At 37.1% G+C, this 24,700-nt stretch overlaps 1 protein-coding gene across 2 annotated transcripts in view; it reads right to left on the minus strand.

Moving 5' to 3' along the window:
• The window catches only part of Spt5 (Transcription elongation factor subunit Spt5), a 457,857-nt gene that overhangs the window by 40,730 nt on the left and 392,427 nt on the right, over positions 1-24,700 (minus strand). For both annotated transcript variants that reach the window (XM_090382503.1, XM_090382504.1), the window contains exon 24: positions 10,346-10,483. In XM_090382503.1, coding sequence (XP_090238629.1) covers positions 10,346-10,483 — 138 coding nt within the window. The remainder of the gene's footprint in view (positions 1-10,345; positions 10,484-24,700) is intronic.

Genomic DNA, 24,700 nt, shown 5'->3' on the forward strand with positions numbered 1-24,700 from the left:
ATAAGGAACAATATCTGTTATTTTTGCTATCTCCACTTGTCTGCTTAAATAAAACAATGTTTCATCTGGGGAGAGTGGGGGAGACAATTCTGGCCAATTTGTCTGACAATGAACTGACTGAAGGAACTATTTGCAGAAACTGAATTTACATCTGTAGGATTCTGTGGCTGGAAAAACTACACTAAAATTGTTTTTAAGGTTGCAGTTTACCTATTTTGTTTCACAGTACCTTTGATACACCCATTTCTTGTGAAGCAACAGTTTCATTCAGTGTTCTCTTCCTGTCGAGCACCAGTTTCATTCAATTCTGCCAGCTGTTAATACTGGCTGGCCCTGCTTTACAGTTTTGGTTCTCGGTTTACTTACTAAGTTGTAAATTGTATTCCCATGTGGAATATGAATACCGATACTTTTCCCAATTTCCTCCTTATATATAACAGCTATATATCAACACTTCTTGTAGCATGAAGTTATTCATGACTAACTGAAAATTTCAAGCAGAACCATTCAAAAGTGAGACAGTGTCACATGTTGACCTCACAGCAGTTTAGGAACAAATCAAAGTCAACAATTTATCTGGCATAAGAGCATAACTATGGGGACCTGCCCTCATTTTACTAAATTCTATCAGATAGAATTCATTCTAGGTAGCAGTTGCTGGACTATTTGACTGCTGGGTGAAAGCCAAGACAAGGTTCATGTAGTTTGTGACCATGTGGGCTTAAGTTGCATCACTTATTAAAAATTACTTCATCGCTTAACCAACTTACTTCTAAAATCAATTTCTTAAAGGAATTTAGCAAAATATCCTTGGATATTTTTGCAGAATAACCAAACAATTGGTTTTCAGCATCAACAGTGTAGCAGTTTCTTGCAGATTTTGCTGGCAATAAGTATTAAGATATTACGAGATTCATGAGTACACTGGTTGATAATGAAACAACTTTGGCATAATACTTTCAACCCTGTTTCAAACCAGCTTGGATAAATTACGTAAAAAAAGGGCCAATATCACAAGAAAAAAGTAAATTTCATAAATAAAAGCTCAGAAAATGAGGTACAGTCAGTTAATGAGCAATTGCAAAAAGAAAAGATAGATCACTTAAACAGCTTCTTTAATTTTTTTTTTTTTTCAAGAGCCCTCATACTACTGAAAGTGCAAACGAGGTGAAAGAACCAAAAATTTCTTTGAATCTAATGAACTTCTACCCTAAAATCACTTGTTCATATTAGAATAAAACTAATGCAGTAATAGCATTGTATATTGTAGAAAGACTGTTTAGCTATGAAATCCAATATAGTGGACAAGAAGGTCTTATGGATTCATTTTTGCAGCTACTATAAAAATCAATTAAATATTTAAGTAAATTTCGATAAATATATTTAAGTTATCCAGTTATGCTTGTTGCTGTGAATATGGGATTTCATTTGGCACATCAATGTTACTCATCCAAAATGCTAATACTGGTGTAAAATCCAAAATCCAGCAGCCCTGAGACCCGGACATTGCTGGCTTTTTGATAGTATTAGCATTAATAGAGGCATAGAAGAATTTTAGGCCTGCCAGTTTTATTCAATATTCACTCACTCATTTGTTCTTCGATCAAGGTAAGGAATGCACAGTATTCTCTTGTAACACATTTCAAATGCCTCAACTTTATTCCTGTCAACTCTTTTCAGATTCCATCCTTCACATCCACATGTGGCAGATCTTGATCTCTCCATAATTTCGTCAGATCAATGACCAACATTTTAGCAATTGCCAGTCTTCTCTTAACATTATTTGAGCAGTCACCATTTTTATTTATTCTTCATCCTAAGTAATCAAATTCATCACCTTCTTTGATATCATACCCATTAACCTTTACTTTGCTGGAACTGAGATTATCACCAATCACCATAATTTTAGTTTTACTCACATTCAGAAACAGTCCTTTTTTCTTACTTGCTTCACATATTCTCCTCAGAGTTTCTTTTAGATGATCCTTGGAATTGCAAATTAGCGTAATATCATCGGTATAACAAAGGTTATTTATCTTCAGTCCTCCAAATTTGATGACAGTGTCTAAATCATCGGAAGCTTCATGCACGATATCTTTGGCATAAAGATTAAAAATGTGAGGTGACAAAATGCAGCCCTGCCTGACACCTTCACCAGTTTTGAAAAAGCCTGTGTTTCCCATGTTGGTTCTTATAGTTTCTTCCTATTCCTGGTATATTCAGCTTAATCAGCTGAATTATGTGGATTGGGAATCCCATATCAGTTATTGTTTCCCATAGTTTCTCATGTTGAACACAATCAAATGCTTTTCAATAATCAATAAAACAGAAAATGATTGGATCTTTGAATTCTTTGCATTTTTCAACAATTGGACAGACTTAAGATCTGATCTCTGGTTCCTTTGCCCTTTCTGAAATGTGCTTGCTCTTCTTGCATTTTCTTGAATTTCCATCTAGTATGATTTTAAGAAGAATTTTGCTAGCATGAGAAATTAGGCTAATAGTCCTGTAATTTGAACAAACTTTCAGATATCCTTTTCTGGGTAATGGAATAAAAATTAATTTCTTCCAATCTGAAGGCCATTGTCCTGTTTCTGAATCTACAATTATTTTATGAAAAAACTCAGGTCCCCTTACACCTGTAGCTTTAATCAATTCTGCTGTGATTTCACCAATTCCAGGTGACTTGCCACGTTAGTTCTCTGACGGCTTTTTCAACTTCTTCCTTTAGTGGAACTGATTCTTGATCACATCCTTGAAAACGAGTGGTTGATCATTAGTGTCAGCAAGTGCTATGAAGAGCTGCTCACAATATTCATTCCACCTTCCTTTGTGTGCAATCGATATGGCTGGGGGAACTGATACTTCAGTTTGTGTTGCTGTTGTTTGATATTTTTGCATTGCTGCTGCATATGTGTTCTTAGGTGCATTGAGCATAATTTGCTTTCTTGCCTCTTGGTATATGACTTCATTCTACCCTGTACTTCTGGATTTTTTTTTCCAGTTTTCCAGAGGTCGCATGATTTGGAGTAGGCTGGATGCGCGCCTTTGCAATTCAGACAGTACGGTGTTTTTGCGCCACAGCCTGTTTGCGAATGTTCTTTTGACCCACAGTTTGGACAGACTGGATCTCCCTGACAAGCCATTTGGCCTTAACCAAATTTTTGGCACTTGTAGCATCTTATAGGATTCGGGATAAAGGGTCGTACTCGGCAGTTGAGATAGTCGGCTTTGACACTGGATGGCAAGATAGGTGTTCCGAATGTCAGGATGATGTTGCGGGTGGGAACAAGATCTCCATCTTTCCTGATCATGATGCGTTTCACTTGTACCACTTTTTGATGTTTGAGTTCTTGGGCCAGTTCATCTTCTGTTACATTTATCAGTTCCCACTCTGCAATTACTCCCTTGGAAGTATTTAATGTTGCATGAGGAGTGACTTGAATGGGTAGTCCGCCAAATATCGTTAGTTTCAACAGTCTCTCAGAATGTGCATGACTCCCTGTTTCTACCAAGAGGTTTTCAGATCTGAATCTTCTCACCATTTTGGGAGAGCCCGCCACATTTTCCAAACATTTTTGTATAAGAAATGGTGAGAGAGAGTGCTCATAGATTTGTCCGACAGACTATGTAAGATAAGGAATGATGGGCATTCCTGTTGGTCTGTGTCTGTATGCAGTCGCTTAGACTTTGTTACATCGTGAGAAATTTCATGGTCAGCATTGCTGACGGTACTGGATGAGTGCCTAGGCTGCTCAAATTCTGGGTAATTGTCATAGTCCGTGTTAGGCTCCTTTTTGCCCTGGGGGGGTTGACTTTCCCTCCCAAGTTTCCGGCCCCGACACGGGAAGGCAGGAGCAGTGCCGCAAGGAGGCCAAGCAGTTAGGTAAGTTAGTTGGTTAGTAAAATAAAGTAATATATGTAATGTAAAAGAAACGTGAATTTCCTTTCTTGTTCTTACTTGTGATTTTTCAAGTATAGAACTGGATTATAAATGAACTGCTAGTAAAAAATGATATAACTTAAAATGAACTTTTATCACTGGGAAAGTTTGTTTGTTGTTTGTTTGTTATTTAGGAGCATTAGCAACCAAGGCCATATTGCTCCGGGATATGCGGTGGTCAATCCCTGACCTTTCCGCATCCTCCGTATTTGGTGGTGACGGGCTCGAACCCCGGTCTAATCAAGAAGCGTGTGCTACGCACTGCTGCTCCTTCCCACGGAGGCACCTACACTGGGAAAGATCGCTATATATTCACACTCTGAATGCTTGACCTCGAATTCGCTTGGCACCCAGGGCCTTAACCCTTCTGCTCAGTGGAATCTGCAACACACATTATGTGTCAGGACGACGAAGGGTGTGATGTGTATTTTCCCTTCATTTCCAAACTCTGTCCCAGAGAGACTTGCTCATTGACTGGCCAATAGCGGATGTTACGCTGGTGCACAATTCCTTTTAGGTCTAATGGAAAATAGTGTTTTGGCACATGTATGTTTAAATGCTAAGAGATTAAATGCAGTAGGATGTCTTTGAATTACTGCCCCCACCAAGATTTGGGAAATGGTGAAAACTAGGTAGATGCAATTGGAATTGCAGCTTATCAACAGTGTTTTCTGTGATGTATGCCACTGCATCATTGATAGGCTACTGAATGACTATAGTGATGTTAAATTTTGCCAGATGATGGAAGGGCATTCCAGTCAGCCTGATCAACCTTCCACCAGGATAGTCTAAAAGTGATTTCTCACTAAGTAAGCAGGTTATCAAGGGGAAGTGATCACTTATATATGGGTTCTACTCTAGCTCCCAAAAACTCAAGGAAGGAAGGGGAGCATATAGAAAGATCAATAGCAGAAAATATATAGGTAGGCATATGGAAAAAGGTGTTAGTTCCCACATTCAGAAGGGAGAGGTCATTGAGAATATGCTCTATGACTGGTGTCAAACACGTGGCCCAAACCAGATTAAAATTTAATCGGGAAAAATTCAACAAAATAATAAAAAAATACAATAAAACACGGATAATATTTCATTTTAAAACTAAAAATCATAAAATTCTCTTTTGACCTTGGTTACGCATGCCCTTTAAGTAGGCAACACATTCCCCTCTTTCCGACTGCTGTTCCCTTCACAGCATTGTTCTGTCTCTCTCTCGCACCAGGTGGAAGCACCTTGAAGGTAGTTTTGAAGGTCACTCCCTATCAATTTTGTGATTTGAGTCATTATCCTACATGTAAAAATTATCAAGATTTGTTTGATCCTTGTAATTTCAGCAAGTATGCCTCAGATATTCAGGAATTAATATTTGAATTTGAAAAGAGATTTGAAGGATTCAAGATGCATGAAAACAATTTTTTACTATTTAGTGCTCCCTTTTATTTTGATGTTGAGAAAGCAAAACGTAACATTCAAATGGAACTTAACTGCATTATTAACTGCTTAACAAAAGCTTATACCTGATATTGATAAAATAGTTTCTCACAAAAGATGCCAAGTTTCGAGCAAACAATTTTAAATAAATTTTGAATCTATTTGATATTAAAACAAAATTATGTTTCTTTTTATCTTTAGTTCCTATCCGATTTGTAAATGCATTGGTTTTCAATATAAATATTGAAAACCAATGCATTTGCAAGTCAAGTCAATATGAGGCCCACACTGATCCTCATATAAGGTTTAGTGGCCCCCGATCCTATTTGAGTTTGACACCTATGCTCTATATGTCTCTTCCATTAATATCAGTACTCCCCTATAGGGTATAATATAGGGGGAGGCAACTGCATAATGATGACCAAGGTCTCTCTGGGGAAGTCAGTCCCAGGTGGCAAAGAGATAAGAGCAGACTGTTAATATAAACCCCAGTGAAAGGAAATTTCTACCACTTCTATGTTGGGGGAAAGCGGCATAGTTTGAAATGGGGTCTACAGGCAAGTCCATCCCCAGTTCTGTCCTAACTAATGATGGTAATATTATGAAGAGTGGTTTTCATTTTCTTCAAATATGTCTCCTGCAAGCAAAAAGCAAATTTATGCTTTCACAGGAAGGCCCTGATGTCATGAGTATTTTGATGAACTCCACAATAATTCCACTAAAAATTTAGCCATTATTTGGGATTGATGATCTGTCAGTCAGCTTCCGAAGTGCTGAAAGCTTGTTTTACTCAAACCTGAATTATCTTTTTTTGGGGAAGTTGTGTCCATTCTTCCTCTGCAAAGTGTCCCAAAACTGAATCGTCTGGATCCTCCCTTACCTTTACACCTTTTTTCTTGTAAAGTAGGGGTAGTATTTTAGGGTTTTTAATCTTTCCCTTAAAAACTTTCTTGTTACCATGGGGCACTAGGAGGTGCAGATATAGGAGTGGCAGCTTACTGGTCCTTCTGGGTGGGTTTTTGTGAGCTTAGCAAGTATTGTGCAATGGGAGCAAATGACTCTTTAGGTGTCAGTAGTCATTTTGGTTTGAATTCTAACGAAATGTCTCCCTGCTATCTTTTGAGTGCACAAAGGTTTGTTATGTATTTAGAGGTTTCACCACTTTTCTTGCCTCCCAATATGTTCAGCTCTGCCTTAAGTCTGCATTTCTTTTTCTTCTTTCCCTCCTCTAGCATGCAGCGAACTATTGAGGTTGGTCTCCTTGGCAATTAATGAAATAGGTTTTATAGCTGAACATGATGAAATTTCATGGCCCTTTGGAGTACATGCAGGGGCTGCATTACAAGATACTTGTGAGCATCTGTATTGTGTAGGAAAGATAGCCAGCTTTGATCAAATTAGGAGATGAATTAAGGGTTAGGGTGAAGTTGCTAGCAGTGGGTATTCCCATCCCTACATATAAATTTTTGTTGGAAAAATTAAAAGATTCAACAGGTAAGAGCCGAACAAAACATTGCACATAAAAAAAAAAAAAAAACACATCGGTACAGGCTCGAAATAACACCCAACCCAATTTCTCTCAAATAATTAAAATGTCAGCACCAATATCTACTGCTGAGCAAGGAATAACACCAACTGGTACCCAAACAGATCAATTTCAGACTGGGCTTAGTCCCTTCTGGAAAGTGTGCCATTACCTCATCAAACAACTAACATAAACAAGGTTGATAACACACCAATGACTGTTCCACAAACTAACAGTTAAGTATTCAAAAAGTACTGCTTCTGATGATATTAGACAAACTGACTCAGCAGACATGGAAATCGAAGAAAACCTTCACCAAGAAGATCCAGTTCTTGTCCACTTTTTCAGAGAGGAAAGGACGAACCAGACCAGACGACCGCACTTCCTTAGGGGCAGGGGGAAACTAAGCTATCATCCCCTCAGAGACAAATCGGGGCTGCACTCAACCTAAATGATGCTCAGTTTCCATCAATGGAATTGTAGAGGATATCACAGCAACTCAGATGATACTCAGGACCTTCTTGTCCAGTCTTTTGTCAAGAAAGTAACTTAACAGCATCGGCTACGACACCAATTAAACATCATGTCATATACAGAAGAAATAGTCTCTCGTGACTAATTTGGCTCATGGAGGTATTGCAATTCTAATCAGATCCAGTGTCATTCCTGACCATTATGTTACAAACAAACCTAGATGCTGTGGCTCCTGGAATATCTTTCCATTTTGCATTTACCACTGTCCTCTTACATCTGCCCCCCCCAACCAAGACAGCTCTTAGAGTGACCTTGAAAGTATTGTATCTTAGCATATTGTATTATGCATATCATCCTTTATGGGATGATAAAATACACAACAAATGAGGACATGTTTCTTGATAAGTTAAATCTGACAGTACTGAATACTGGATTACCCACTTATTTTAACCTGCCATTCTGGGTCGAGTCAAGCAATCATCTCTCCATATGCCTACTGACTCTTTTTCCACTGTTCAACTGGTCTGTTCATGGTAGTCTTCTGGATAGTGACCACCAATCAATAGTTTGCCATATAGAGGCAAATTTTCCACCCTGCCCTTATCATATTGTCAAATGGAACTTTGCAAAAGCTAATTTGGAAAAATACTCATAGCTAACAATTCTAGACAAAGCAGCTGTATCAAATGTAATGATTAATGCTGCTATAACTTAATATAACAAGTTAAAAGTTTTAATCATATTACTTTATTTTCCACCTCCCTTAACTAATATCGACCTTCAGTACTTAGAAAGCTAGCTGAAATCTATCTTTCTGCTAATTCAATCTGCTGACATAGCAATGGTTTTGGGTGACTTTAACTGTCAACTGGCCAATTTAGGATCTTCTTCTCTATCACTGCAGACTAGGGCTCTCTTTAATATGCTTCACAGCTATGGTCTTGAACAAGTTTGTAATTTTCCAACATGAGAAAATGCCTACCTTGACCTAATACTCTCCTCTACTCATATAGAGGTTCACAAAGACAACCCAATATTTCACTCCGACCATTCGCCAAATACTTTTGACATCACTGTGACTTCTCAACTTCAAATGCAGCTCCCGTTCTCTACGATTCAATTTCAGGATGGCTGACTGGCCTCTTCTCAACCTAGCTCTCAGCAACATAGACAAGCAGCTCTTTGATGCTACAGATGACATCGATGTACTCACCAATAACCTGATCAACTGTGTCCACTCAGTTATATCTGACATTGTTCCTCAATCCCATCTGACTGCACACTCTACCTACCCGCACTGGTATAACAGCGAACTAATACATAAAATTAAATCCAAAGAATTCTTTAGAAACAAGTATAACCAATCAGGTGACAGTTAATACTATGAAATATTCATAGTATTGATATAATTGACATAGTATAATCATTTTTCAGCATGGTTCTACATTTATTCAACAAATCATTAGGTTGTGTTTGTTTAATTTCATTAGTCCCCACATAAATAATACCCACAAAGAAGTGAAAACGCTCATAATAAACTCTCACAATATGTATACAGTTCAGGATAGTCTGTTTACTCACAGAGATAACAAACCTTCTGGAATTTCATGAAGTACAAGAATATAACCAGTAGAAAGTTACAACTCCATAATGCAGATGGAATTCTCTTATCGGACAAATTCAATATTGCTCAAGAGTTTGCCAAACATTTTCCCAGAATTCAAACAAATGATACATTGAGACTTGCCTCATTTCCCAACTTCACTTGTCATCCCCAATTTCCACATGACACTACATTTCTGTTAGCTTGTGTTAGTTATCTTAACCAAGTGTTTGAATTCACTCATTTCACTGACAAAATTACTGTAGATTAAGGCTAAGTATTCTTCTACCCATATCATCAGATAAATGTGTGTCTATATTTCACTTGTCTCCCCTAAATAAGGTTCCATGAACCCTCAAGATATACTCAATGATGTTGACAAAAAGCCTTAGATCACTTTTGTTCAAATAAATCCCATCTATGCAAAACAGATTACTTCTACCTACAAGCATGGGTAAAAATAATATAAAAAAATAAAATGATAAAATGAAATTTAAAATTTTAGTCTAAAAGTCTTGCTGAATTCCTTGAAGTCTTGAGTTAATTCACAAGGCTTTAAACATATAACCCTCTCCTATTTGTCTGGGAAGGACTGCAAACATACATCTGACTAAACTTGTGCATTTTTCAGCATGGTTCTACATTTATTCAACAAATCATTAGGTTGTGTTTGTTTAATTTTATTAGTCCCCACATAAATAATACCCTATTTACCCCCCCCCCCCCCCCAACCACACAAACACACTAAATCTGACATTTTTTGGTAACACTACACTGTTAATTGTTGCACCTGGGAAGTATCCATTGATTCCAGTCCACCAACCTTTATTACAAAAAACTGGTACCCATTTTCATAAGCACAGTCTCCTAATGAAACTAAATCTTCCTGAACTAGAGAAGTATACACATGATTATTCTGTTCTGGGATCCCAAGCCTGGGACAATTACTTGGTAGATCACAAGATACTTGAGGCACCAATATGCTCCCAGTTACATTTGTTTCTAGGGAAACACCTACTTCCTCATAGTCTTCTAGTAATGCACAAGTTTTAATTTAATTTGAGATCATTACATTCTTTACATCAGGCACAAAAGAAAAAATCATTAGTTGAACTTTGTTTAGCTGCTAGACAACCTTAGAGTACATGCCACAGGCTATACAATCAACAAACTCAGGGCGCACACTGGAATAAATTATTTTCCTGGGTAATTTATTCCAGTAGTTACATTCCTCAAGTTTAAGTTTAAGTTTAAACTGGATAAGCTGGCAGTGGGTAAAGAGAAGCAAACGAATGGAACTAACAAGTCTGAGCATACTGATGTATGCTAAATTTCATAATTGTAAAAGTTGTTTATAGTAAATAATTTATACCTGCTCCTGGAGTCTGTGGATGAAATGGAGATGGTGCTCCAGGTGTCATGGGACTGTATCCATAACCCGAAGGAGAAGGTGTCGTTTGAAATCCTGTCGGACTAGGTGTTGGAACATAACCAGAAGGACTTGGAGTACCTAGTTTGTAATACAGATAAGAATTAATGAACAGAGAGCAATTCTCTATTAATTTTATTCAGAACATAGAACATTTACAGAGAACGTGTAATATAAGTTAACTTAAAAGAGAATACAAGTTTATAAGGCCATTTTATCAACAATAATTATGTTATTTATCAATAAATTATCTCATTATGGATACAGAAAACCTGAAGTAAATCTAATCATAATTTTCAATCAGGATTACAAATTTTCATGTTTTCAACATATCAACAAACCTGCTTTTTGAGTTCAAATAGGTGAACTTGTACAATTTCTAGATTCTATAATTGATCAGCAGGAGCAGATACAGGTTTTAAGGGGCCTGAAGCTTATACAATTTTTGGGGCCCTCTTTAAGAGAAAGAATACCAAATTAGGTACGAAAGTGAATATTTATTTAGAATGAGAAAAGAAATCACAACAAATTACAAATTAAAAAAAAAAGCTGACAAATCTCACAAACATCAACAAAATCCAGAAAAATAACATAACATTTTCATTAATTAACTGCCTGACACGTCGCTACAATACTTTTTTCCCTACATTTTTGACTGCATACCCTATGATCACCTCTTCATATGACAATGATTTTGTAATATAATTTTCTATAGAGAGAATAGAATGATAATTCAGCCTTTCCTCTAGCACTGTTGATCGAAATGTTTTGTAGTATTGATAGTTTAGAAAAGTTTCTTTCAGCTCTGCCGCTGGTTATTGGTAATGTCATGTAAATTTTTAGGATTGTTGTCAAATTTGGGAAAATCTCTATCAAGTTTCTTTCATACATGAGCTGCATTTTCTTGTGCAGTGACTAATCTTAAATACTCTTTGAATTGATGACACACACTAACCAGTTTGTCGTTGATGTCCTTGTTGTAATGGCGTATTTTGAGGTTTATGTTATCTTTGTCGATGTCAGTATTTTGTGTCAAATCAGCAATCGGAATGGAAAGAGACAGCGGTCTTAACCAACTGTTAAGATTGGCTAAAATATCTTACTTTTGCAAATTTTATAAAAAAAACATGACCATGTGAACACACTGCTAGGACTCCTCCCTGGGCTTTGGAAGGGGCTTGTTCAAATGAAGGCCCCAAAGCTTATTTATCTTCAGAGTAAATCCGCCTCTGTTGATCAGGTCAATCAGGTCATTTTTTCAAAAAATGAAAAATAATAAATGTAAAACTCACAGCAAAATATGTATTTCAACCATTCAGCAGACAGGTTTTAGTATATATAAAAAAAAAAAAAACCACCAGTAATTTACACAGGTGTTCAGCCATATCACTAAATCAATACTTTATTTAGTGGTTCAATAAGATTATTTTCAACATGGAAGAATTTGGAGTTTTCTGAAACTCTTTTCTGCTCATCACATGAGTATCTGGGTAAACTTCCACTTTTGCCTTATTTTAATTACCCTGATAACTTTCATACTCTTGATATTGTGGGGAAACCTTTCACGCTATTCTTCATTCACTACACCATAGTTCCTGGAAAAGTACTCAAGGTGGCAGTGCATAACACGAACCAACACAGTCATGTTGTTGACAATTTTCTCTGTATTCAATTTATAAATGAATAAAACGTTTTTCAAAATACTACTAATTGCTAACCAACCCACTACTTCTTTCTAAAATGCAAAGGTTGTGTGGCACAATATGGTTTAGGTTGTTGAAGTGTGCCTGAAATCTATTGTGAAATTATAATCTCAGCAGCTCCCTGATTTATGGTCTGTCAAAAAAGCAGTGTGAAGTTAAAAATTACTTATCTTAGGAAATTTTGATAGAAGGTACCAAAACAGTCTCCCTCTTTATCACTGGCCTGAACAAACCAAAGTCCCAGTTTTATACTTATCAGTGGAAGAAAAACTTTGTTTGTGGAGAAAAGTGACTCAAGGATTTGATTCTAGATGCAGTATTTGTCCTGTTGAGACACTTTTCTGGCTATCTTTAATCCAATGACCAGAATTTTAATCTCATTTGAACAGAAGGCAAAGGAATTTTGTGTAAAGTATTGTTTCCCCGAGTATGAGTAACACAAGATATTGGAAGAGATGGAGACAGGTGATGTGGAAAGTTTTTTTTGCTGATGCTTCATAAACTCAAATTCTTTGTATCATTTGTCACTAATAACACTATTTACACTGATCACAATATTTTCTTTTATAACAAGAAATTCAGATGCTCTGAGTTTATGGAATAGGTGATTTAAATGAGTTAAATAATAGTGCACTAATTAAACTACCTATGTCAGTAAGAATCAAGAGGAAGTCGTGTGGAGTAAAAGTGAATGAATTCTTTATCACTGGACTTATAACAAGCAATGTAGTTCCAGCTGCCAAGAGATTCTTTTCACTCAAAATGGAGCCAGAGAGCCATGCTGATCAACTCATTCTTGGGTAGACTCAAGTTGAAAACTGCTCAAGTTCAGACTCCCTGTATAAGCAGCTGGTTCTTTTTTGATATGCCACATCATAGAAGACACTGGTACTTTCAAATTCAGTATACTGAAAATATCAAAGCTCTAAGGTTTAGCTTCAACTAGTAAATCTTTGCAAGGGGAGGGGTTGAAATAGGATGAATGGCTGACAGCAGATTTAAATATTCTTTTGGAACTTAGTTTGTGGTGTTGCATCCTGCAATATTGCACAGGCAAAAATAGCAATTCAATGTATGGTTTGTGAGTTCCTGCCACAACCTAACTACACCAAATGCAGGGGATTCAACTATCATCTGTCTAGCTTTTTCAACACACAGATAGCAGTCATAACAATGGCAGATGGCACTTAAATGCTTTTAGGCTCAAAATGTTTTCAGTCTGAAAATTAGTTACATCAATCAGGCATCTCTCATATTGTGGAGCTATACCTCATAACTTGCTTGTCATCATTGTGACACAGGGTGCCTGCCACCCACTGATGAGAAGCCAATAAGCTTGTTCAGTCTGAAAATTAGTTACATCAATCAGGCATCTCTCATATTGTGGAGCTATACCTCATAACTTGCTTGTCATCATTGTGACACAGGGTGCCTGCCCACCCACTGATGAGAAGCCAATAAGCTTTGAAATGGTGCCAATTTGGTGGTGATATCTGCTGAGAATAAGTAACAATATCATGGCAACTTGTGAAGGTATTCACAATATGAGATATACTTAAATGATGTCAATCTTTAACTACTTTAGTAGGCTGCTGCATATTAAAATGATGAATTTGCAGTAACTTATATGTTAGATTAATAATAATAATAACAGATAGCAAGAATAAATTAACAAAGGATTTTTACTAGAAAATACTAGAAATCCATTACTAGAAAATACAATTCAATATATGTGCTATATGACACTTGGGTGCAACAATGGCACACACTGTAATACCATTTTTTGGATTTATCTAATGGGTTAACAAGAAGAAGAAATTTAATGGGCTGAAACAAGAAGAAGAAATGAATCCCTTATAAGTTTATCAAGTGGAAATCTGCTGTACACCAATGGAAACAGTGAAAGGAGTGAAGGTGGAGTTGGGTTTCTGGTCCATAAAGATTTTAAAAACAACATTTTGGAATTCAAAAGTACATCACCAAGGGTGTCAAGACTAATACTCAAGATTTCTAAGAGGTACAAGCTAAAGATTATAATGATTTATGCACCAACATCGAGCCATGATGATGAAGAGGTTGAAGAAATGTACACTGAAATTGAGAGTCTTCTAGATGAGCAGAAAACCCACTACACTATTATTATGGGGGACTTCAATGCTAAGGTTGGAAAAAGGCAAAACAGCGCAGAAAGAGGAACTATAGGAAATTTTGGAATTGGTGGAAGAAATAAAAGAGGTGAAAGACTTGTGGAATTTGCAGAATCTCAAGGAATGTCAGTAATGAACACTTTTTTCAAGAAAAGGGTGAACAGAAAGTGGACATGGAAGAGTCCAAATGGATTAACAACTAATGAAATCGACTTCATCCTCACTAACAGAAGATATATTGTGAATGATGTTACCGTCCTGAATAAGCTAAATGTTGGAAGTGATCACAGAATGGTAAGATGTACACTTGATATAGATGTAGGAAAGGAAAGGAAAAAACTGACTCGAGTAAATAATACAAAGGTCTTTGAAATAACAGAGGAGGAGAAAAAGCAGTATGTACTGGAACTTAAGAACAAGTTTGAGCTTCTGCAGACTGCTCAGGACCAAGATATCGACGAGGAATATTACAACTTTCTGAAAGTGATAAAGCCCAAGAAACCTATAGGGAAACAGAAATCCAAAGAAGAAAAAATTAGTCAAGAAACACTTGTCATGATGAACCAAAGACGACAAATGAAGAGCAAGAAAAACACTGACAGGGAGAAAATTGAGTATACTGAGTTATGCAAAGCCATTAGAAAGAGACTCAGAGAGGACATAAGAAGATTTAACACAAGAAAAGTAGAACAAGCATTAAGGGAAAACAAAGGATTTAAATCAGCAGCCATGAGCAGTAATACAGAAAGACAAATGATACTGAAACTGAAGAATAGCGATGGTGTACTTATAAACAGCAGAGAAGGCATAATTCAAATAGCAGAAGACTACTATAGAGAATTATACAAGGAGCAAGGGAATGATACCAGCAGTGGGGAAGATGGATTGCAAAGTAGCAACACATACGACATACCCGATATTCTTCCTGATGAGGTAGAACATGCATTGAAGAAAATGAAGAATCAGAAAGCCCCGGGGGAAGATGAAGTTACTGTAGAGTTGTTAAAATTGGGAGGAAGAGACATAACACAAAAACTGGCAAGGCTCTTCACAAAGTGCATTAGAAAAGGTGTGATGCCTAAGCAGTGGAATAATGCAATCATAGTTTTGCTGCATAAGAAAGGAGATAAATCAGAAATTGGAAATTATAGACCAATTAGCTTGTTATCCCATATCTACAAGTTGTTCACAAGGGTCATTACTAACAGATTAGAAAGAATACTTGATGAGAATCAACCGAAAGAGCAAGCTGGCTTTAGGACAGGATTCTCAACTATGGACCACCTTCACGTAATATCACAGCTAATGGAGAAAGCAAATGAATATAAAACACCATTATGCCTGGCATTTGTGGATTATGAAAAGGCATTTGACTCCATACAGCATAAGGCAATGTTTCGGGCACTGGAAAGACAAGGCATAGATACTCCATATATTATGATTTTGAAGAAAATATATGAGAGTGCTACATCCTTTATTAGACTAGACAAAGACAGTAGCAAATTTAAAATCGAGAAAGGAGTTCGACAAGGAGACACAATATCTCCGAAGCTGTTTACTGCTGCCCTTGAGGAAGCTTTCAGAAGATTAGACTGGTCGCAGAAAGGAGTCAATGTGAACGGAGAGTACCTAAACCATTTACGATTTGCAGATGACATTGTGGTCATAAGCCACGATCCCAAAGAATTACAGGAAAATCTTAATCAGTTATGCACAGTTAGTAAGGATTTTGGACTAAAGATGAATATGGCTAAAACAAAAGTAATGATGAACAAGTATGCCACGGAAAGGGAAATAATGATTGAAGGAGCAGTAATTGAAAAGGTGGAGTCATATACTTATCTGGGACAAGTTATCAGCTGTAATAATGATAAATGGCTGGAAGTCAAGAGAAGAATAAATTTTGGATGGATAGCATTCAGGAAATATAGTCACATACTGAAGAGCAATATCCCAGTTTGTCTGAAACGTAAAATAATGAATCAATGTATACTCCCCACCATGACTTATGGAAGTGAAACTTGGGCACTCACCAAAAGAATGGAAGAGAAGCTAAGAATTACACAGCGAAGAATGGAACGAATTATATTGGGAATCAGACTGTTAGATAAGAAGAGAAACACATGGATTAGGCAGCAAACTCAAGTAAAGGACATTCTTATCAAAACTAAAGAACTAAAATGGTCTTGGGCAGGACACATAGCTCGAAGACATGATGACAGATGGACTAAGAAAATAACAGAATGGTACCCAAGAGGAGCTAGAAGAAAACCTGGAAGACAAAGGCGGAGATGGATAGATGAAATTCATGAGTTTTTGAGTAGTAAATGGATGGCCAGTGCTCAAAACAGAAGGAACTGGAAAGTTGCTGGAGAGGCCTTCATCCTGCAGTGGATTGAAAATGGCTGATGATGATGATGATGAATGGGTTAACCAGAGTGATTTATGATAATCCCATTAGGTGAAGAATAACTGTGCTGATTGTTGTAAGTCAGCAAAATCCAGTTATTTCAGGTGAAACCAAGTGTCAGTAATACATAGCTGCCAACTTTTGAATTTCAAGGAGCTGGAGATTTTATAAGTATGCAGGCATTTTTAAGTGGCAGGAAAATAATAGAAATTAAATTGCATTGGCAAAATATGTTTTATATTAACTACAGCCATAGGATTGTTTGTAAGTAAAGAATGCTTTTAAACATTAGCTTACCTAAAAATTTTTCTGTTTTTATAGCTCTTTGGTTAGACAAGGAATTTTTATTGCATCAGGAAATACAATGGTTCAGACTTTGCCTCTTCAGAAATGAGTCAAAGATTTTTTTCATAACAATGGCCTTGCTGTATAGACTTAGCTAGGAACATTTCCCAAGTTTCACCAGAAAGAGAGAATCTGAATATAATTTTTTTTTTTAATCTGGCTGTGAATATTCTCTAGTGATCAACACTGCTGTGAGGAATTGTTAAAATGCTAAGCATGAATTGGGATAATTTGTTATATTTTGAGCTTCTTTATGCACTGTGTCAGCTTCCACAACCAAGAACCACTGTATATCATCCATTTTTATTTCATAATAGTAACTGGTATGTTTTGTACTGAAACTAACAGAATTGATGCTTTAAAACATCTACTGCTTCATCTAGTTCTTTATCTTTAATGACATGAAGATAGAGGTAAGCAAAAAATTCAGCCATACTTATGAGAGCATCCTTGGTTTCGGGGGGGGGGGGGGTGCCTATGGACTGGAGATGTGCAAATGTATCCTCAATTCACAAATGAGGATCAAAAGGTGATATGAATAACTGCAGACCTCTGAGCTTGACTTCTGTTCCATGGAAAATAATGGTCACTGGTTAAAGAAGTACTGCAGTTACAGCATGGATTTGTTAAGTGGCAGCCTTGCATGACCAATCTGTTTGAATATTATGAAGAAGTAAAAAAAGAACTGGATGCACAAAAATAATTTTGACATTATATATTTAGGTTTCAAAAAAGCTGCTATACAAATTAGAGTGCCATGGCATTTAGAGCAAGTTATTATTTTTTTTCAATGAAAACCCAAACACATTGTGATTTTCAGGAAATATGTCCAGAAAACAGATAAAGGGATAAATAAGTAAGAAGAAAAGTTGGTTTTTTTTTTTTTTTTGATTTGGTAGTTGTTGGCGCATCGGCTTCTGTGGCCATATTGCACCTCCCAAGGTTTTTGCCGTACTTTGATCCAAGCCCTAGGCGGGAATCGAACCCGCGACCTTTGGGTTGCCGGGCAGGTACTTTACCCACTCGGCTAGCCCGGTCGGCAAGAAAAGTTGGTTCTGTGAGTTTTAAGTGGGACAAGGCAATGAGTAATATGTACTTGTTTAGATGGCAAAGAGGGTCACCCCCAACACTGTATGATGTTTCTTTGTGTTGATACAAATCAAAGAGATACAGATCCAAAAAAACAGATCAAATATGTGGGGCATATTGTTCATGTTGCATGACCAGCCTCTCAGTTACTGGTCCACCCCAGGGACGTGGACTCGGCCACAAAATACAGAATTTTTGTTGAATAAATAAAATAATTGGTGTTGAGAACACTGAAGGGAGACAGAGTTAATGTGTGTGTGGGGGGAAAAGCAGATGAAGACAAAGGTGGACATAAGGCAAAGGCATCCACTGGGAAAGAAGGAATGACAGATTGGGGTGGAATAAGAGATGAAAAACAGTGCAATGTCTGAGACCTGGGGTGGGGTGGGAGATCAGTGGAGAAGGCAGCAGGGGAAATTCCCGCTGGTTGAGGAGTAAGAACGCAGAGTAAATGAACCCAAGCAGGGTTAGATCAGTGAAAACTAGGGAAGCCAGGAGAACAGATGGTTCTGAGGGAGGAAGAACTGGGGGGTGGAGGCCATGGCAGAATACAAAAGGAGGTCAACTAGATGGGAAGGATTCTGGGTGGTTGTTCTCAAGGGTGCACATTTAAAAAGATGCAGAAAGGGTTAGAGAATTACATGTGGCTATAGGTATGGGGGGTGAAGATTTTTGTGGAGGGGGGGGCTATTGTTGGAGGAGAGAAAAATTGCAAAGTGGAGGAGCTGGGGGAGTTAGGCTGAATGGAAAAGCAAGTCCATGCTGTGGCAGGAATCCCCAAAGGAAAGATCCCATGCAAGTAAGATGCACCAGCATGGAATCCTACACCACAGTGAATCACCAAATCATCAGGTGTAAGCATCAATCTTACATCGGGACATTGGCCCCAGTATCAATAGCAATTAATAGTTAACTATTTAATTAGTGTTAAGTACTTTATGTTAATATGTGCCCACTAGCCAAAGTCCTGGGTAAACCACCCCAGGACCATCCATCTTGTTGAAGCAGGGGTCAAAGTGGTGTGTTGAAGCTGAGCTCCCCAACCACAAGAATCCATTTTCTGAGTTTCCACAGGTCGCAGTGCACAGCACACATGCAATTCTTATGGTCTTAGCCTGGAACATAGGCTGTGGACATTGGATTCCAGTGATGCTAATCTGGAGGACCAGCAGTACCACCCACTAGTGCTCATTTGTACTCTTATGTCTGGTTACACATTTAACTAAACTGTCCAACATGTAAAAAACCTTCTTCAGAAAATCTTTTCTTCTTCTTCTTATTATTATTATTATTTTTTTTCTTCATTTCAGTGGCATTCTCTTCAGTGGAAGTGAATCTATCTATCGTTGAATCTAATCTATCTTAGTATGTAGCTCCCTTTCTCAGTACAGTCTTATTAGTATCAGATCTTCAATTTCCTCTTTTAGCACCTTACTACTGCAGTTTCTTGGCACCCTACCACAACAGGTCCATTATTAACACTAAGTGCCAGATAGTTTTTTGAAGGAATTCCAAATACTTTTAGGTTGTTTAGAAGATGTTCAATGCTGTATTCTGTAGACTCACCTTCCAATACTAACACCGACAGCAAGTTGCTTTGGATTTCGTGTTTTTTTTTTTTTTATTACAAAAGGCCACCATAATGGAATATAGTTTAGAATCTAATTGTGTTGCTTAATGCCATATGCAGCAATTGAAATTTATCCATTATTCATAGACATCACTGCTTCTTTCTCTATCCATTCAATTTCAGTAATGATGCCTGTTGTTTTTGTTCTTTTGCAAAAATTTTTTTGCTGTTTCTTATTGGGAAACATATTTCTGGACAGCATTATGTATGATCAGGAGAAATTAGGGTAACATTATGTTCTACAACAAAAGATGCAGATTCAGTGGCAGTCTCTTCAGCGGAAGTGAATCTATCCATCCATCGTTGAATCTACCTTTTCTTTTAGCACTTCCTTCCAGATAGCAATAAATTTCCAGTTTTTTTTTAAGCAATTCCATATACTTTTAGGTTGTTCAGAACATGTGCAATAATGTACTCTGCAGATATGCCTACGAATACTGGCACTGAGAGCAAGCTGCTTTGGATTTCATGTTTTTTTATTACAAAAGGCCACCATAATAGAATATAGTTTAGAATCTAATCATGTTGCCTAATGTAGCAAATGAAAGTTGCCCATTATTCATAGACATCACTACCTCTTCTTTCTCTACCCATTCAATTTCACTAACAATGTCTGTTGTTTTTGTTCTTCCATATATATTTTTTTTTTTGTTATTTCCTATTGGGAAACATATTTATGGACAACATTATGTATGATGAGGAGAAATTAGGGGAACATTATGTTCTACAACAAAAGATGCAAATAAACATTTGGCAAATATAACATCATCATCACCATGAAATCTAACGTTAATTATTCATTTCTGTGTAGTTACTACATGCTTTATGCTTATTTGTTTGTATATATCTGATTAAATCAGGTTTTATACTGATTGAAATTGGAAAATTACATCTATGTACAGTATGTAATGCAGTTGTATTGCCTCTTTCATATTTTATAATACACAGAAACTCTTGTGTGCACGTTTTCTGAAATTTTATGTTGTATTTCTTCAGCATTTTACTGAAAATGTTAATTAGCAGAAGTATTATGAAATTACTGAACATAACAGATAAGAATGTGATTATTGCACATTTATATTCTGCAACACAGACTAACACAGCACACCTGAGGCCAGTTGGTTAACAAAAATAAACAGGAATTCACAAAATTAAATAAAGTAGAAAAAGATGGACTCTTCATTGTAAATCTGAAGAGTTGGCTTGCTTTGAATAATTATTTATTTCCTCAAAAATTGTTATCCACTGGTAATAAGGTTATATTTTGATTGTCCTATTCATACTTTTTGGTTACAATGCAGTTTACATAGTTATACATATCTAAACTGTTAGTTTAACTATTGTTATCCACAGGTAATGGACACTCAGGTAACTGCAAAATTAGACAATCAGTATATCCTAATCTCCAAACATACCAGATAATAAAGCTTTTAGTATAATATCATATACTAAAGGAATGATATCATATTTATGAAACTTGTTACACCAGTATTCTGACATCAATGACATTCTGCTGCTTGTTATGGCTAATAACAAAACCAATAAAATTGATTTTTGTTTATTTAAATTGAAATATCTGAAAAAGAAAAAAAAAAAAAAAAAAAACCATTTGTGGGGAAAGGAATGAGAAGGGAAAATAGAGAGAAAAGATCCCCCAAATAGAAAGCAAGTTTTATCAAATACAGTAGAGCGTCAAAAATCCAAAGAAGACAGTATTTTATTTATTTATTTTTTAATGCTGGTGCCATAAAATAATTACAGTAAGCGCTGGTTATTGTGATGTTTATGAATTGAATTTTGATTCTATTAAAGGGCAATTCTAATATGGAAAATTGGAGGAATAATATCCACAAGCTATAAAAATGAAGATAAAAAGTACAAATTTATCATCTTTTTTCCCCCTTACCAATTAACAAAAATTAAATGATATGTGAAAATCAGAAGAATATTATCCACAAGTTAGTAAAATAAAAATAAATTTATGCTTACACTCATAACTTAATTAATATATATGCAGTACGAACTAAACATAACACTTTGTAATCTGTTATTCAACACACGTAATCTGATATTTCTGTTCACTAACTTTTTTTTTTTTTTTTTGGGTTGTAAAAGCTAAAACAGTAAAAAAAAGATAGTCCGCCTATAAAAGAACACGGCACGCAGAAATTGCAACTAACATGACACACGCAAGTGAGATATTAGTAAAAAGATTCTGAACAGCATTTGATTTTTTCCGTCTTTTAAAAGGATATTTCAATTTTTTGCATATTTCAATTTTTTCCGTCTTTTAAAAGGAAGCAGAAATTTTTAACAATTCAATCAAAGTTATTTTTGTTATTTGATAGAGAGATAGCATCACCCCCTATTGAGATTTTAAATAGAGAAAGCGGGTGTTCATCAGCAAAATTTTAACAGGTAGGAGAGTCAACCAGAACAGACACTCGGAAATCCGAACTACCACCGCTCCCCAGTTAGTTCGGATTATCAACGCTCTACTGTAGCTGTATCAGGTAGTAGTTTAATACTTTCACACTGTAACTGCCTAATAATTATCAAACTATACTGTGAGAGAGAGAGAGAGAATGAACTTGGTGAAAGGGTATTGTGAGCACCTTTTAAGGAAAAATATGGTTAAACATGTGATTCCATAATTTCTTTTAATATAAATTAAATTTTTTGAGCAGTGTCAACTTAATAATTCCTCATGCCTTTCGCTACTAAATTAGAAACGTGGTTAGGTAATGGGAAACAGTTTTATATCATGATCATGGAAGTCATTATCTGTAAGCACTTTTCCTATGGATTTTGACTCCTACAGAAAATAACCCATGATACATTTACATTTTATTATAAATGCAAATTTTAATGATAATTCTGAACTACTTAATAATTTGGCCTAAAAATCAAACAGATATGTGATCAAATAAACATCATTTCACAAAAGAGAAAATTGAACGATGGTGGAATAATTTTCGCATTATTTCACAGAATTGTTAGTATCATCATTATACTCATATGTCCATAGTGGTATATACAGGGTCCAGTCACATTATTATGACCACCTACCTAGTATCCAGAATATGCACCTTTCTCAGCACGTACTGCAGCCGGCCACAATGGCAGGGAATCAATAAATCTGCGGAATGTTGTTGTTGTTTGTTTTTAGGAGCATTAGCAACTAAGGCCATATTACTTCGGGGATATGCGTGTGGTCATTCCCTGACCTTGCAGAATGCTGCTACAGGTATCTGTGACTATGCAGACTGCAGTGCACCCCAGAGTTCCTGTAGGTTACTTGGTGGAGGATCCACCCGTCCGATGTGTCGATCGAGGTGGTCCCATAGATTTTCAATTGGGTTAAGATCCGAGGAATTCGGTGGCCAAGGGAGTAGCCTGAAGTCTTTGTGCTTCTCAAACCACTCACGGACAATTCTGCCGGCATGGCATGGTGCATTGTCTTGCTGAGAGATAGCATCACCCCCAGGGAACACAATCAACATGTACAGGTGTACCTGATTGGTGACGATCGATAGGTAACAATTTGCATTCAGGGTGCCCTCCAGAAGTATCAGCAGACCCAAGCCATGCCATGCCATGAAAACATTCCCCAGACCATAACGCCGCCTCCACCAGTCTGCCAACAACCATGTCCGGGTGTCTGTTCTCTGAGGTTTCATGCCTAATACACCACCGTCCATCCACTCGGTGGAGAAGAAACCGTGACTGATCGGAGAAGGCCACTCAGTCGGGATCTAGTGTCGGCATTACTGTGCAAACTTACGGTGTTGTTTGTGATGAATAGCCATCAGCATGGGTGCTGTCACCCAGTGTATGCTCCGGAGCCAAACGCATAACAGCGTTCGCTGCATTTTTGTGTTGGAGACCTTTCAGGTGCCCCCCCACAGTTCATTTGGATGGCCAGTTCAGCAACATAGTGCCGATCAGTCCTAACGAACTGTTTCAGCTGACATTTACCTATGGGATCAATGGCACTCCACAAATGGCACGTTGGATTGTCAAAACTGTCCCATTCATCCAATCTTGATACACTTTCACCACTGCAGAAGGTCAGCATTTCACAAAGTCCGCTGTTTCAGAAATGTTGGCACCTCTGGCCCGATAGCCGATGATCATGCCTTATCCCAGATTAGATATGTTGCATTCTTTGCCACGACAGAGGCTGTTACTGTGTCCACGGATGCCAAACATCAAGCCTTATATGCTTGTGGTGTGTGAACTTAACACGTGCGCTGTATGATTCGCTAGGCGTGTGTGATGTCTGCATGGGGGGGGGGGTCATAATATTGTGACTGGACTCTGTAGTACAGTGGTACCTCGGGTTACGAACTTAATTCGTTCTTTGATTCCGTTCGCGAACCAAAACAATTTTTCCCATTAATGCAAATCCAATTAATCCATTCGCCCGCCCCCAGAAACATTGTTTTTTTTGACTTTACGGATTTATGTGTGGCAAAAACATATAATATAAAATGGACAGTATAACTTTACCTTTGTGGTTGATAGTTGCTGGCACAGGTAGATGGTAGAGGAGGAAGACTACTCCTTTGAAGGAGAGTCCCATTCCATAATAACCTCGAGCATTTCTGGTGTTTTTTCTCTTGTTTGTATCCTGGGAAGTGGTTCGATTGCTGGCTCGGTGGCTGGTGTTTTCACAAGATAACGATCCAGAGGCATTTGTCTTTTTCTTTGTTGGATAATTTTCTGAAAATGGGACATCACATTGTCATTTAAAATGTCCACTGCTCTGCTGGTCACAGTTTTGTTAGGGTGATGCTTCTGAATGAAAACCTGCACTTCACTCCACTTGCTACAAATTTCTTTTATCTCAGCACTTGAAACATGTACCACCTCTTCCTCCTCCTCCTCTCCTGAGTGCTCCTCCTGCATAACTTTCATCTGTTCACGTTGCAATTCAACAAGTTCTTCTGTGTTGAGTTCTTGTCTGTGGTT

Source organism: Mastigoproctus giganteus, chromosome 10 (assembly GCF_048544385.1).
Source record: "Mastigoproctus giganteus isolate SK-2022 chromosome 10, ASM4854438v1, whole genome shotgun sequence".
Taxonomy (NCBI): Eukaryota; Metazoa; Arthropoda; class Arachnida; order Uropygi; family Thelyphonidae; genus Mastigoproctus; species Mastigoproctus giganteus.